The sequence below is a fragment of the Mus caroli genome, chromosome 2, assembly GCF_900094665.2.
Source record: "Mus caroli chromosome 2, CAROLI_EIJ_v1.1, whole genome shotgun sequence".
Lineage (NCBI taxonomy): Eukaryota > Metazoa > Chordata > Mammalia > Rodentia > Muridae > Mus > Mus caroli.
The window spans coordinates 157755307-157771616 of record NC_034571.1 but is presented as its reverse complement, the minus strand read 5'-3'; the positions used below and the strand labels follow the sequence as shown (position 1 = coordinate 157771616).

At 51.3% G+C, this 16310-nt stretch overlaps 1 protein-coding gene across 23 annotated transcripts in view; it reads left to right on the top strand.

The window, feature by feature from the left end:
* Zmynd8 (zinc finger MYND-type containing 8) overlaps nucleotides 1–16310 on the top strand; it is a 103204-nt gene that overhangs the window by 59401 nt on the left and 27493 nt on the right. For all 23 annotated transcript variants that reach the window (XM_021155753.1, XM_021155754.2, XM_029484368.1 and 20 more), the window contains 3 exons: nucleotides 6232–6378; nucleotides 11788–11940; nucleotides 14485–14994. In XM_021155753.1, coding sequence (XP_021011412.1) covers nucleotides 6232–6378; nucleotides 11788–11940; nucleotides 14485–14994 — 810 coding nt within the window. The remainder of the gene's footprint in view (nucleotides 1–6231; nucleotides 6379–11787; nucleotides 11941–14484; nucleotides 14995–16310) is intronic.

The window sequence follows — 16310 nt, the reverse complement described above, 5'->3', positions numbered from 1 at the left end:
TACTCACCCCACCATGCTTGACACTTGCTAAGTCTGTCGTAAGGTGGCCATACCGTTGTAAGGTGGCCATAGAAGACACTACGGTGACAGCACATGCCAGTGTGGTAACCCCAGCATTTGGGAGGTAGGGGCAGGGGGATTAGGAGTTCGAGGGTAGCCTTGACTACATGAGATCCTGTCTCAAAAATACTAAAATAAGCAAACCCTCAACAAAGAAAGAAGAGGGTGACACTCAGATTGTTGTACTCTCACGAATTGTGTCCCTTGCTGAGTGGGCCCACAGTAGACACCGTAGGTGGTAGTTTTGTGTTTCGGTCGTGACTGCGGCTCTGGACATTGAGAGCTGAGTTCCAATAAAGCTTAACTGGTGTTGGTTGGTGGGTAATGAAGCTTGAAGTTCTCTAAGTGCACACTTTAAGCACTATTGAGTTGGGCTGGAGAGACGGCTCAGTGGTTGAGAGCACTGGTTGCTCTTGCACGGGAGCTGCCTTCAATTCCCGTCACCCACACGGCTCCTCGCCATCTGTAACTCCATTTCCAGGGGATTTGATGTCCTCATCTGACCTTCTTGGGCACCAGGCATACACATGGTGCGCAGACGTAGATGCAAGCAAAACACTCATACAGGAAAAAAAAAAAAAGAGAAAAAGAACTAGATTTTTTTTTTGTGTGTCCCAACCCCAATGTTCTATACCCTTCTTAAACAGCAGGCCACACAGGGACAGGGAACAGATTGGGCCCAGAGGCCCATGGGTTCAGCATTGCCAGCTCTCACTATAGTCCACAAAGGACTCTGTCACTTGGCAAATCCTCCCAGCCCAGCCCTGAGGCCTGGCCTGCTTCCTCCTGCTGCTCCCTCCCGCCCTCTGCTGTTAGCATTGATGACAGCTGCTAGTCAGCACAGGGTGAGGAGGCTGTTCATTCTCAGACACCTCCACAGGCAGGGATAGCACAGTTGGGATCAGGGTGGGGTCCCTCCAGAATGTCAGAAAACTTCATGCTATAAAATAGAAAGACCACACAAGCAGCTTCCAGAATCCAGTGTGGCCCCTTTATGTGGTATGTGAGCATGTGCATACGTGTGTGAGCATGTGCATACGTGAGCGAGCATGTGCAAGTGTGAGAATTTAGACCCTTATTTCCCTCCCTTCTTTTCCTTTCCTTCCTTCTCTCTCCCTCCCTCTCTTTCTAACAGGGTCTCACTGTCCTTAAACCCATAGAGATCTGCCTGCTTGTCTCCCTGGTGCTGGGGTTAAAGGTGTGTAGTCTGTGCGCATGTGCGTTCCGTTCGAGCACACGTGTGCATTCATATGAAGGTCAGAGGACAGTTTACAGAGGTCAGGACTCTGTTTCTTCCATGTGAGTTCTAGGGGACTGAACACAAGTCATCAGGTTCATGGCTGGTGCCCTACCCGCTGGACCATTTCCCTAGCCCCAAGACCATCATTTTCTTTAGAACACTCAGTAGCTCATCCTGTGTCTGTTGTCCCTACAAGCAGATTCAGCTCCCTAAGCAGCCGCCTGTCCCGCAGGGGGCCTGGCCTGTAGCTGCCACAGTCCTGGAACCCCGCCCCCCACATATGGATCACTTGGCCAGACGGGCTTCATCAGCCTTCAGCATTTGCTAACTCTTTCCTAGAGACCCCATTGAGAATGCTAATGTGTAATATGGCACCGTCCTGAGCCTACAGACCCCTCTGAGCTAATGGCGCTTTGGTCTTGGCTTCCTGCTATGGGGCTGCTGTCAGGGAGGCAGGAGAGTGTTTTCACAGACCCCACTTTACTGTGAAATCAATAGTTGTCATAAAATGGCTGTCCATGACAAATACTAAGTCACTAACGAACCCTCCCTCCCATGGCCAGCTCTCCTGAGGAATTACGTGGCGTGCTATTAAACCTCAGGCACTTACCCACAGTCACGGAGGGAGTGGACTGTGATTGACAGGTGATAGGGTCAAGGGACAGCAGAGAACCTGTTGTGGCCTTGACCTGCTCTGAGCTTTCTGCTCATGTTCACTGGTGTCATGCTTCTCTGGGTGGCATTCACACTTTGTGTGTATGTGTGTGTGTCTGTCCACGCTCCAGCACTTGTGTGCAGGTCAGAGGACATCTTGCTGTTGTCAGTTTTCACCATGTTCGTCTAGGCATTAAACTCAGGTCATCAGGCTTGCTGGCAAGTGCCTGTAGCAGCTGAGCCACCTTGGTGGCCCCAGGTGACCCTTGATTAGCACTACTGGTCTGTTTTGTTAAAGTCCCCCGAGGCCTGAACTGCTGTGGTATGGTATGGGGCTTTTTGTTATTTGGTTCTGACACAGTGTGGTCCAATTGCTGCTACAGGGAAGCCCCAAATCTACATATATACATACACACACAGACATGCGCCAACTGTCCAGCCTTTATGTATTGGCTTATTGTGTGTGTCCCTATCCTCTAGTATGCTTCTGTTGTGGTGAAACACCATTACACACACACACACACACACACACACACACACACACACACACACACACACACGAAGAGCAAACAATGGCCTTGCCCTTGGTTGTTTTTTTTTTTTTTTTTTTTTCAGGAGTCGAGTCCTCTGGGCTGGGCTGTGTGCAGCTTCTCCTGTTTGCAATTCACTTTTTGTTTGTTTGTTTTTTGAGACAGCAACGGGGAGGTCTCACTCTGTAGCCCTGACTGGCCTAGAACACCATAAAGACCAGACTGGCTTTAAAAACAATTAAAGATTTATTTGTGTTTGCTTTTATGTGTCTGGGTGTTTTGCCTGCACCTGAGGCCAGAGCAAGGCATCAGGATGCCCTGGCACTGGAGTTACTGATGGTTGTGAGCCACCATGTGGGTACTGGGAAGCAAGCCCAGGTCCTCAGTAAGAGCTACAAGTGCTGTTAACTGCTGAGCTGTCTCTTCAATCCCTTAGGCAAGATTTGAACTCTCAGAGATCTGAGTCTGCCACCAGAGTGCTGGGATTAAAGGTGTGTGCCACATCTGACCTAATTTTTTCCCCCACTATACCTTGATTCTTTTGTGCCTGTATATGCATGCATTGTGCAAATTTGTCATTGACATGTAAGGTGGTCAGAGAACAAACCTATGAGAACCAGTCCTCCCTTCCATCATGTGGGTCCCAGAAATGGAAGACATCTCTGATCCTAAGACTTGGTGGCAAGCACCTTCTTCATTCACTGAGCCATATAGTTGGCCCACCTTTTTACTTTCGAACTTGACTTTCGAGGAAACGTGGTGAACTGGGTGACTTTTCGTGTTCGTGTGTGGTGACACCTTTGCTTTCTGTGTTTGGGATCCTGTCGCCTTTCGTGTCTGACCTCCTCATCACATCTCTAAAGGCCCAAGCGGAGCCCTGTTTAACTCTCCTTGTTTACATGACTGACTGAGTGCACAGCTAGAGAAGCCTTGGTTTTTATCCCCGGGGAAAGTCCGTTCCCTGAATCTTCTTCAACTATCTATCACAAACACAAACAGCAGTGAATGAATTATTTAAAACATTCTTGTAAAGTAAAGATGCCCCATTTGGGGCTTGACGTCTCAATAAAGTACTTGTCTTGGGAGCCTGGGGACCTGATTTGCTGCCCGGGAGCCATGTAAGAATTGGAGGCATGAGGCATGGTGGTGTGTGTTTGTGACCCCAGTGCTGGGCAGGAGGCAGCTGGGTCCCTCAAGCTTCCCACCAGCTAGCCTAGCCTGCTCTGGGGGTAGCTCCAGACGAATGAGAGGCCTTGGCTCAAAACTGAAACAAGCAACCGATAAGGAGGGATACCTCAGGCCACCCCCACGTCATGTGTACAAATATGCACACGTACTCTTTCTGCACAAACACGCACACACACTCACACAGCAGCTCAGTCATTGTCATCCCTTGGTGTAGCAAGCACTCTGTCCTGCTTCTAGCAAGTAATGTGGAAGTAACAGTAACAACCCCCCCCCACACCCCCTCCCCCAAGCAACAGCCCTCAGGGAAGGGAAGGCTGCCTGCCTGCTTACTAGGTCAAGCAGTCTGCTAATCCCTATGGTAAAATGGATTTAATATTTACCGAATGTAGCTCTCAATTTTTTTTTTCTTTTATGTGCGTTGTGTGCTGACCTAGCAGACATGTAGCTAATTGCTGCTCCGGGTCCATTTCCAGAGGAGGGAAGGGACGTCCACATTTACTCCAGGATTCGGGTGCTTCTCATCAGGAGCATTTGAGTCCAGGCGCTAACTCCTTCTCTCTTATTTATGTGTAAAACTTATTTTTAAAAGCATTTATGCCTACGAAGAACATCTCGATTGCATGCATGTAAGTGGATAGGCACACCACGTGCACTCGTAGCCCACGGAAACCAGAAGAGGATGTCAGATTGCCCAGAACTAGAGTTACAGGCGGATGAGTTTAAATTTCATGTGAACTGGTGAACTGGGTGGTGGCGGCACAGGCCTTTAATCCCAGCACTCAGAAGGCAGAGGCAGACACACGTGTCTGAGTCTGAAGCCAGCCTGGTCTACAGAGTGAGTTCCAGTGTAGCCAGGGCTCCCCAGAGAAACCCTGCCTCAGAAAAACAAAAATAATTTTGTGTGGATTAGTTCTTGCTCACATATATGTCTCTGCAACATGTGCAAACCATACCTGCAGAGACCAGGAGTGTGTTAGATTCCCTGGAACTAGAGTTAAAAATGGTTGTGGTCTGACATGTGGGTGCCTGCACCTGAACCCAGGTCCTCAGCAAGAGCAGCAGCCATTCTTAACCCCTGAGCCACCTCACCGGTCCCCAGATAATTCTTCATGGTGGGGATTTTCCCATCCCTTGTTTCTGTGGCATTAGACGACTGCAGACTCTGCCCGCACTCCTGGCTATGGCTAGTAGAATGGACTGTGTGCGTTGCTCAGTATGTGCTGGTAAGGGCGGCACATGACTGACGTCCACTGGTCTCCATGGAGGAACGGTGGAAGCCGGTGAGAAGAGCAAGCACTTGCACTGACACTGACTGCTCAGTGCTCTCGATGCCATCAACTGTTGAGTCAGTGTCACTGTCGCCGATGTGTGTAGATGTTTTTGTCAGCCCTATCAGGCTATCCCTCTTCCTAAGGGAGCTGCAGACAGAAGCACCTTACCAAAAGTCACAGCCAATCAGCAGGGGCTTGGACTTGAACCGTAAGTGTCCACCATTGATTGAGCCTAGGTCTCTCTAGTTTTGACTCTTTCCCTTATACTAAGAATCAAATCGCAGGACTGGAGGATTGTCGCTCGGGGATCACGGGTGTATCCGGCACTTACTGAGGATGCAGGATTGCTTCCCAGAATTCCCATCTCTTTGGTTCTGAGGGATCCTTACGAGCTCAGTGGGTACCTGGACTCACATGCACCCTCAGTACACACACAGACAACACAGAACCAGTCATACCTACCCAGCCAAATGCATGAGCCTTCTTCCTCATAATGGCTCTCCCTGCAGGGCTGGCTGGCTACCCGCTATGTAGCCGAGGTTAACCTTGAACTCGTCTCCCTGACCTGCTTCCTCACTACTGGTATTACGGCGCCACAGCAAACCTACATTTCTATAGTCTCTGATGGTGTGTTGCTTACTGCCCTCCTGGGCCATTTAGGAGTTCCTGTCAGGAACGGATCTCCTTTGCATTGCCTCACTTCAGGTGTTGCTTTGTCAGGGCTCAGGAGCAATGCTGGGCAGTGCGTGAGGGTAACGGGTCAGGACTTGGTGGGTCTTTAGGAAGCTCATGGTCGCTCTTTGTTCTCCCTGTTTAAACACCTAAGGCATGGCAACATTGCCTGTCCTTCTCGTAGGAGTCTGAACCTCACTGAGAAATGAGATAATTCGCCAACATTTCTCTACCCCTCCACCAGATGCCCAGCTTGCTTTCGTGTAGCCCTCCCCAGGGCTGGTCAGAGACAGGTGGGGAAGGCTCTGAGCTGCCCCCAGACTCTTACCAATGGCTGTCATGCCTACTCGCTCCTGACCTGTACATGCAGCATCTGAGGGGGTTTTGCTTATGGCTTAAACCCGTAAACAGGCCAACGCAATTTCAGTGACAGCCCTTTGTTGGCAGTTCATGGCTGCCCATCTTCCCAGTCCCATCCAGGACCCAGGACCCTGAACAGCACTTGTGTAGTGAAGCACACCACACCCCTTCTCTCCTGTCCTCAGCCCGACCCTGGGAGCTTTATTGGTTTACTGATCTGTAAAGTCAGCTTTCTAACCCTGACATACTTTTCTAGCTTCTCCAGCCTCCACCAAGACGGGGCAAGCCGGGAGCTTGTCTGGCAGCCCAAAGCCTTTTTCTCCGCAAGCGCCGACACCCATCATGACGAAACCTGACAAGACTTCCACCTCCACCACCGGGAGCATCCTGAACCTGAACTTGGGTCAGTGGCGTTTCAAGAAGTGTGTGTGTGTCTGGCAGCAGTGACAGCTTCTACCCTTTGTCCTTGAACTTCTTTCTCTCGGCAGAAAATGTAAAGGCGTTGGTGGGTAGAGGGAGGTGAGGGGAGATCAGGGGGAAGAGGGTGAGGAGGGGCTTCCTTGGGCAGAGCCTTGGCTTGCAAAGGCGTTTTACCACAGTATCCTGGGCCAGTCTTTACAAGTAATTCTTGGAAGCCAGTCCCACCCTGTGCAAATCCATGTGACTGAAGCAAGTTTTATGAGTCTTACTGTTTTGGGCTGGGTGTTCTGATAGTTTCAATTCTCTTATGAATATGGGTGTGCTGCCTGTATGAGTGTCTGTGCACCACATGCCTGTCGCCTGCCTGTGGAGGCCAGAAGACATGCGGTTCTGCAGAACTGGAGTTGCGGATGGCTCTAAGTCACCATGCCAGTGCTGGGACTCAGTCCTGAGCCTCCAAAGTTACAGCCAGTGCGCTTAACTGAGGAGGCATCTCTGTAACCATTTCTCATTTTATAAAATGTGAATTCTTTCATCTGGATTGAGCTTGCCTTGCAGCTCAGGATCACATGATCCTGTCTTTACCTTCCAAGTGCCACCAGGCCTGGCTCCACTTGGTATGGGGTGTGTGTGTATGTGTTTGAGACAAGGTCTATGCATATAGTTCTAGTTGGCAGTTAAATTTCTATGCAGCCTAGAGTGGCCTGCATAGCAGGGAGCAAGGGGCAGAAGGCTAGAATTTCTGGGATCTTTAAGGTTGGCTGCTGTAGACCTGTAGTTTCCATATTTCTGAGTAATTGAATGCTGCCACCTAGTGGCTACAGACTGGAGGTGCAGCTTAGTGTCTGGGGCTTATGATGACCTCAGCGCAGAGATCCACCCAGCCCCAGAGGATCCCCTGAGGTTGAGAGCTAGCCTTAGAATGTTCAGAAGGAGCAGGGGCCCTGGGCCACTGGAGCAGGTAGGGATCAGTGGAGAGAAGAGCAGGGGCAGGAGACTGCAGAGAGACACCACTGCCAAGGGGTTGTGATATTCCAGACACCGTGGGGGTAGGGAGGCCACCTGTGGATGGTGTTGAGTTCACAGCACCATCCAGGCCACGCCACTTGTTCCCAGGGTGACAGGACCAGCAGCCACCAGGTGTAGTCCAGTTTCCTACCTTGCCTTATGGCTGCAGCTAGACAGCCAGGGTCCTTGCTAGGACTCCATCCAGAGCCACCAGCTGGTTCCTCGCTTGATTCAGAAGGGACCCGCTTGCTGACTCGGGGACATTTGTTCTAGAAATGTGGTTTCTTTTCTCAGGGCCTCCTCCCACCTTCACACTCTGAACAGAAGCTCTGTGGAACAGAGGCGTCCTCATGGTGACACTTCCTTTCTGCCAGTCACGCCTGGCAGGAATAGCTTCTTCCATAAACCACGGAGCCCACTGGGCATCCTTGTGATATCCTGGGTCTTTGAAGCTTGAGGTGTGGGTACAGCAGTGGTGGCTCAAAGGTGGCTCTGGGGAATCCATGATTTTTGTCCTGTGGCCCTTCTACCCCCATAATTCCTTCTAGGCTACATGTCTCATTTCAGTCAGGTTGAAAGCATTGGACACATGGGTGGGTTCCTAGGGTGGGATTTCAGTCTCATAGGTAGGGGCTCCACTGGGGACCCTGGAGAATGTTGTGCGTGGCAGAAAAGGTTGGAGGGAGGAGGGGAGTGTGCGTGATTCTGTATCCACTCATGTGCCGTGAGAGAGTCCTGGAGACTGATGGTGAGAAACCACTGTGCAGCTAAGCAGGGCCAAACTGGAGACATGTTGGGCAAATCAGTGCTTGCCTGGGTTGGAGCAGAGGCAGGTCGACTCCAGATTTGGGGTTGATTATTTAATTCCCTTCCCCATAAGGTAGGGGCTTACTATGTAGCCTTGACTGGCCTTGAACTCGGCAATCTGCCTGCCCTTGTCTCTTGAGTGCTTGGATTAAAGGCCCCTCCCTCCATCTTTCTCTCTCACACACACATTTTTGCATGAATCTGTGGAGGTTAAAGGGCAACCTGGGGAGCTGTTCTCTCCTCCCAGGTCCCAGGGCCAGACCCAGGCTGGTAGGTTTGTCAGTGTGATGCCTTTCATTGCCAATCCCCTTTGATGGGCTTTTTTTTTTTTTTTTTTTTTGAGTAAGGTTGATATATATCTGTACGCATCTCGCCATATCGTCAGAGCAGGGCAAAAAGTTCTGGCCCTCCTGCTTGTCTCACCCATGGACAGGGGAAGCCGAGGAAGTTGGCATTCTAGACAATGCCAGTGTGTCCTTGTCCTCCAGTATTGGNTGCATGAATCTGTGGAGGTTAAAGGGCAACCTGGGGAGCTGTTCTCTCCTCCCAGGTCCCAGGGCCAGACCCAGGCTGGTAGGTTTGTCAGTGTGTTGCCTTTCATTTCTACTTCCCTTTGATGGGCTTTTTTTTTTTTTTTTTTTTTTTTTTTTTTTTTGAGACAGGTTGTCATATAGCTGTACCGACCTCACCATATAGTCAAGGCAGGCCTTGAACTTCTGGCCCTCCTGCTTGTCTCACCCATGGACAGGGGAAGCCGAGGAAGTTGGCATTCTAGACAATGCCAGTGTGTCCTTGTCCTCCAGTATTGGTCCTGCCAGCCTTGGGAAGAGCATCACTGTAGGTCAGAGAGAGCCTCCATGTCCATTCCTGTCCCCCAGGTGACATTGCCACCTGCCCTCCCTCTCCTCTGTGTGTCTGAGGTCTGAGTCTCATCCCTGGCAGTGTTTGTTCTCTAGGATGTGGTTGCCCCTGGCTGGAGCAAGCAGACAGTGGGGTTTTACACCACTGGACCTGTGGGACAGCACTCCCCACCACTAGGACTAAGATGGCCTTAGCCCCAGGTCCCCATGTCCCTTGCCGTCAGTACTGATGCTGAGCACCTCAGGAGCACCTGTAATCATATTCCCATCCTGTCTCTTTCTGCCCACCCCACCCTTGGCTATGCCCCTGGTTTCCTTTTCCTAGAATGGGTTGCCGTTTGATGCCAACCTAGGAATCTTCCCCCCCCCCCACTGTGTTTTAGCACTCCTGTTTATCCCGGTGCCATTTGTGGGTAATCTGGAGCCTTCATCCCTATGGGCATGACGTAGTTGTCCATTCCAACATAGCTACAGTGTAGGCATTTCTGCCCACGTAGGAGGCAAATCCATAGAAGGGAAAGGGAGGGCAGGAGGCCTCACGGGCTTCGAGCGCGCATTTAGAGATGCTGCCGAGTTGTCCCCGTGATGTCGCTGTTCAGTTCTGTTGTCCCTCACAGAAATGGAAGAGCCTTTATCTAGCATGGCTATTTGTTCTCTCTGGCTTCCATTTATAGCAGGAGCAGAAGCATTCAAAATGCTGGTATGGTAGCCTAGGGGAGCTGGAGCCCACCCCAGCTTAGAAAGACGGTCTGAGAAGAGCTGATGCTCTCTCCTGCAGAGGAGGAGAGGCATGCCCCAGCCAGCACTCCAGGATGGGTTATTACGTCTCCAAAAGCCTGGCCTTAGACTTGATCCCAGCCCTCATGCGTTGGTCGCTTTCTTCTTACAGGATAAAATAGCTTACGGGCCAAGGGATGCCTTATTTTGTAAAATGGGTACTTTGGATTCTCCTATTAAGAGTTTGGCCTTTGAGACATAGGTGCACACAGTAGGCAGAGGCTGCCCTGTTTGCTGTGTGGGTCAAGCTGTCCTTGAACTCCTGGCAGTCACCCGCCCACCTTAAGGGAATGCTATAAGAAGAGTGTGTGCTCTTGCACACCTGTCCACAGCCCCATCGGCAGGCCAGGTCCAGCTTCCTTCCTGTGATGTGGGCTTATAGTGGTTGAGGCAAACTGTCCCCTGGTCTGATGTTTGGTTCCCAACCTCAGTGGCCCTGAGTGCCCAACCCAGGTCCTCCAGACCGGCTGAGGCATGGGCTTCAGGTGCTTGGAGACAAAGGTGGACGAAGGAGAATAGCTTCCATCTCTTTCTCTGGAAGACTTAATGTTCTCTCCTCATCTCTGAAAGCCCCAGAAGCATGCTTGAGTGTGCTCACAGAACACGTGGAGTGGAGGCCTTCAAGATGGGTGTTAGGTCCAGAAAGCAAGAGCAGACCTGCAGGTGGGACTTGCTCCCTTCTGGACCACATACATACTATTCCAGCGGATCCTAGATACACACAAGTACACATATGTGTGCATGTGTTCACATGTCGTGTCTCCACTTGCTGTGAACATTTGCTACATACATATGTGTGTCCGTGGTCTCGTGTGTTGGGGGTGGATTCTCTCCCAGCGGGGGCCATCATTGTGGTAACGAATGGGTTACAGCTCTTTGGGGCTTTCTGTCTGACTGTGTATGTGTGGGCTGGCAGGGGCTGCGAGGAGCTGAATGATGTTGGGGGATGCTGTGTCACGGGAAGGGGCCTGGCTGGGGTCTATCCGGCTCTCAGATCGCTACCGAGTGGCCTCTCTGACAGCAGTGGAGGGAGGCCCATGGTTTGTGGTAACAGAGAGGCAGCTCGGATCCAGAGGGAATGGACTTGGAAGGGATGTTTCTGTCACTGATAGAATCTGGGGTCAGCTGGGGTGGTTTGGAGGTGATGTTGCGGAGAACAGATCAACCAAAGGGCTTGTAAAGCTCCCTTCTGCACCACCGCCTCCTCTCCTCTTTGGGTACTGAGCTACAATTCAGGGAACTTACTAGTCTTTGGAAATCTGGTCTAGCTGGTCTGACAGCCAGCACCTTGCCAGAGGTAGCCAGAGAACCGGAGACCTGAGTGTCAGTCAGGCTGACCTGGCTCGCCTGAGAAGACTTTTCAGCCCAGGTCAGTACCACAGGAGAGTTATCCCCGCCTCTCTCCCAACCTGCCTTGGGTGCCTTTCTAGCCCAAGCTAGAAAGGACAGGTTCCCTAATTCCTATCTTTGTTGTTAAGTCCTTAGCCAGGACAGACAGGGAAATGGAAGTTAAGCTCTGGAGACTGCAGGGACATGCTCAGGGTGTCTGTCCTCTTGGGGGTACCATGTCTCATGCCAGAGGGAAGCTGTTTCTAGACCCCGGCCAGGCAGGTGTTTCCCTTCCGTTAATTGAGGTTGGATAGATTATTGGCAGCTCTCTCAATGCAGCTGAGCCCGAGAATGTTACCAGCAGCTGGGATAAGCATTTTCTATACTCAATCCATTGTTTCGTGGGGGGAAAGTTAGCCCGCCCGCCACGTGTTTCCTGTTGCTCTCTGCCACGCCACAGCGGGCATGCTGTTTTCTCTGGGCAGCTGGATGCTGCTGTGGCTGATTATAAAAACGTAATTAGCGCCCTGCTCACCTGAGTGGTGGGTGGTGGAGGTTCTTGCCCCAGTGTGAGAACCTGGTCTGACTGAGGATATACTGGTGTCTTCCAGATCGAAGCAAGGCCGAGATGGACCTGAAGGAGCTGAGCGAGTCGGTCCAGCAGCAGTCAGCCCCCGTCCCTCTCATCTCTCCCAAGCGGCAGATTCGAAGCCGGTTCCAGCTCAACCTGGACAAGACCATAGAGAGTTGCAAAGCACAGCTAGGTGCGTCCCGGCTGCCGGCACTGGGGGTGCTAGTCTCCGAGATGCACCTGGAGACAAGAAGGCGTGGCTCGCTGGGACCTCACCAGCTGCCGGGACCTCCATCTCTGTGGATAGTTAGAATGTGCTGCATCCAGAATTATTTCACATTTGCTGTTTCAGGTTTTCCAAAATGGCCTTTGAATTCCGTGGCAGGTTTTTCCCAGCCCGAGAACATCAGGTGTGAGAATACTACGACCTCCAAACTCAGGGCATTGCTCTTGAATGGGTTTTATAAAGGCCAACCCTACAGGTGTGGCCACCCACCCATACCCCACACACACTTCACCTTCTGGACGTCTTTAATTGATTTTCTGTTGGCTGTCATCCTGTAGTCCTTTCTTGCCCCAAAGCATGAGGGGTCCTTGGATGGTGGGCCCTGCCCTCTTAAGGAATCTTTACAAATAGGGAGCCGACCTCACAGGGCTTCGCCGCCTCCATGGCAGCTGCTCTAATGCATATAGCTAATGTTCTGGAATACTGGGTTGGGGAGTTAATTAACTCAGGGGTCTGAACAGTACGGGATCCAGGAGTGAAGGTCATCCTGAGAGGTCTCTGGTGTTGGTCGGTACCTGGATCCTTAAGTGAGAAGGGAGTTATAATTAGGGGTTTTCTGGGGATGGATGTGTGTGTGTGTGAGACCAGTGGGGTCTCACTGGATTCTAAGATTTCTAGGGTCAAAGCTGGCTCAGGCACTGACTGACAGCCATAGCCAGCTGGCTCCCACAGGCCAATTAAAGAAATGGGCACTAGTGACAAGCAGAGGAGGAAAGCGTGTTCAGTGGAATTTAGAGAGGGCCGGAGGTTGCATAGCTAAGCCGTCCTGATCAAGATGTGGTCCTGTCCGTCAATGGCCCACCATTGCTTCAGGTCTGTCTCTCTTGCACGACATGCCTTCCCCACAGACAAGGTCCCCAGGTTGGTACCAGGCATCAGCCTTCATGAAATTGCTAGAGGAATGGGGACCTTTGTTTCAATCCTGAGATGATACAAGGGTGTTCTTGATAGGGCCCCTGTCCCACCAGGACATTGAGAGGCAGGGATTGCAAGGCTATTCTGGGGTCTCTCTTGGGTCCTTCCATTGCTCGTTAAAATTTCCTTTCTTTCTTTGCCCCCTCCTGGACCCACCACGTTCTGCTGAGCCCTGTGTCTGTGTTATTCAGGGTGTCATAGAATAACCCTAGCTCCATCTTTAGTAAGCTATGAAGCTTACTAAGCCGGCCACTTGCCCAAGGTCCCCTAGATAACAGTTCCTGCCTCTGTCCTCATGCTCACCTTCCAGTAGGACAAAGCTCTAACTGGGCCATCATTAAAGACCTCATGTTTGTGGGGCCCTGGGGGAGGCAGATGCAGTTCCCTAGCAACCGTGCTGACAACTGCTTATGCCCTGGCTCTGCCTGGCTCTGGTCCTCCCGGAGTTTCCCTCTGATCGTGGCTGAGACTTGGCCATTTGGTTCTTTACCATTCTTTTGGGGAATGGCTTATGTGTGTGCGTGACATCTGCTATCCTGTGCCTGCATTCTTTGAGGGACGCATACAGGTGTGGTTTCACCTTGTCCCCTTCGTGAGAAGGACAGTGCATTCCCATGAGCACTTGAGCCAGCACGGGGATTCAGCTTGGTACCAGGTTACTTAGAGACCTGCCTCTACTTAAGGGGGTCTGGCAGTTCCCCCCATTACCCACCTGCTGCTTGCTACTTAGAGGTCAGCACCCCAGTTTGGACATCTCTTCTGTTCTTTGAATAGACGTCCCTGCCTTGATTCCTAGGTGGAAGTTCTTCACTTGTGAATTCAGTAGAGAATTCTCAGCTTTTTTTTTTTTTTTTAAAACGGGGGAGGGGCGCTGGCCAGATGGCTCAGTGGTTAAGAGCACTGACTCCTCTTCCGAAGGTCCTGAGTTCAAATCCCAGCAACCACATGGTGGCTCACAACCACCCATAATGAGATCTGACACCCTCTTCTGGTGCATCTGAAGACAGCTACAGTGTACTAATGAATAATAATAAAAAATAAATCTTTAAAATAAATTATTTTTTAAAAAAGGGGCAAAAAGACAATGTGTACAGGTAAAGCTGCCAGCACTGCCCAGGAAGGATGAAGATGCAGATGCAACTAGGGCTGAGCCGCAAATACCCCACCCCCGCCCCCGCATAAACATGGATGCTTTCCCCAAGGCTCTGGGCCTCTGGACTTGCCTCTTTACACTTGGGGAAGCCCCAGCCTTCTTGTTTGGGTCCCATCTGGTTTCTGCCTAGATACTTGGCTTCTCCGGGCCTCTATTTCAACCGCCCCATCCCCCAACCCCCATCCATCATCAGCCTCAAAGCGTTAGCTCTGTATAAAACCTGACAGTCTGCAGGTCTTCTGCCTTCTTTGGATCTTGATCACCCTAAAGTCCTCTGCCTTGCTGTTCCCACCGGAGACGCTACGCGTTTCCCACCCGTCTTTGCTGCGTGCGCTCGTGGCTGAGCTGTGCTGATTTTTTTTTTTTTCCCTCTTTGACCTCAGGCATAAATGAGATCTCTGAGGATGTTTACACAGCCGTGGAGCACAGTGATTCCGAGGACTCGGAAAAATCGGAGAGCAGCGACAGCGAGTACATCAGCGACGAGGAACAGAAGCCCAAGAATGAGCCCGAGGAGCCCGAGGACAAAGAGGGGAGTCGGGTGGACAAAGAGGCCCCTGCCATCAAAAGGAAGCCCAAACCCACAAACCAGGTGGAGGTCAAAGAGGAAGCGAAGAGTAACTCTCCTGTCAGCGAGAAGCCGGACCCCACACCCGCCAAGGACAAGGCCAGCCCAGAGCCTGAGAAGGACTTTGTAGAGAAAGCAAAGCCATCACCTCATCCCACAAAGGACAAACTGAAGGGAAAGGATGAAACGGATTCTCCCACAGTGCACTTGGGCTTGGATTCGGACTCAGAGAGCGAACTTGTCATAGACTTAGGAGAGGATCCTTCTGGGCGGGAGGGTCGAAAAAACAAGAAAGAGCCCAAGGTGCCGTCGCCTAGGCAAGACGGTAAGTCACACAGAAGTCACACAGGCTCTGACTGTTGTTTGATGTTGGCGCGGGTCAGGCCCTGTACCCTACCACCAACCCACTGTGACAGGGAGCGTCTCAGGGTCCCACGATCTGCATATGGCCCTACCTTATCCTCAACACAGTGAACCAGAAAAATACATCCCACGGGACTTGTACCTGTTTCCTGTGAGTTCACTTTTGCCTTAGGTCTGCTTGCTTAAGGTTTCATATGGTTCCGTTTGGTCTTGAATTACATAGCGTTGAGCTCAGATTCCCCCTGCCTCTACCTCCAGTGTGATAGGATTAGAGGTATTTACCATCATACCAGATTTAAAAGTGCTGGTGATTGAAACCCATGGCCTCACAACCAGGCAAGCACCATCCCTTAGGGATTGCCCTACCGCTGAAAACGGAAGAGACCTCATTGAGCACCTACCAGACATGACTGTCTGTCCTATGTGCATTGAGGTATCTGAGGCCTGGGAGTCCCTGGATTTCTTTGCTCCTTACAGTGGAGGTAATGTAGGTGCAACTCTGACCTCTAGCCACTAGATGGTGAGAGCATCCGTCCACCAAACATGTCCAGTCCTGTCCCCGTCCCCGTCGTCCGTCCCCCCCCCCCCCCCCCCCCCCCCCCCCCCCGCTAGTGGGCAGAACCTACCAGGCTGAGGACCACAGCCTGAATTGCTGGAGGCTTGGTGTCTATTGGGAAGAGGTGCATATGTGCAGCAGTGGGCATTCTGGAAACTAGGCTGGAAGGGTTGGGTGAAAAGTGTCCTTCCCCTAACAGAGTCACAGCAAGATTTTGGCTGGGAAAATGGGTGGCTGGAGGGTGCCAGTAATATCCAACAACATCCAACATCCTGAGTGGCCCATTGAGGGTTCCGGTGTGTTTGGTGATGGATAGCCAGGTTTTTTGTTTTGTTTTTTGAGTGTCTTGTTTCTGATAGCTAATCTCTCATCGTAAGCAGGAATAAGGTGGGAATTGGCGCCTGCATTGCTGTAGGCAGATTTACAGCAAGCCCTTGCTGGGCCTTGAGAACCTTTCCCCCTGTGAGATGCCTAAGCGGGTGGTCAAGAATCTCAGTTCTTATCCTGTGGCCGAGAAAAAGGAACAGGATCCCTGTGGTGCGGTGGTGGTGGTGGTGGTGGTGGAGCTTCCACTGAGGCCTGTTGAAGGCCTCAGAAATCTGCCTAGTGTAGAGAGCCTGCTTGTTAGGCCTAACCTTTCCTCCATGCAGGACTGTGGGACTCTGCTTCTCCTGTGACACTCAGAACCTCCTATTCTGTCTTTTTTTTTTTTTTTTTTTTTT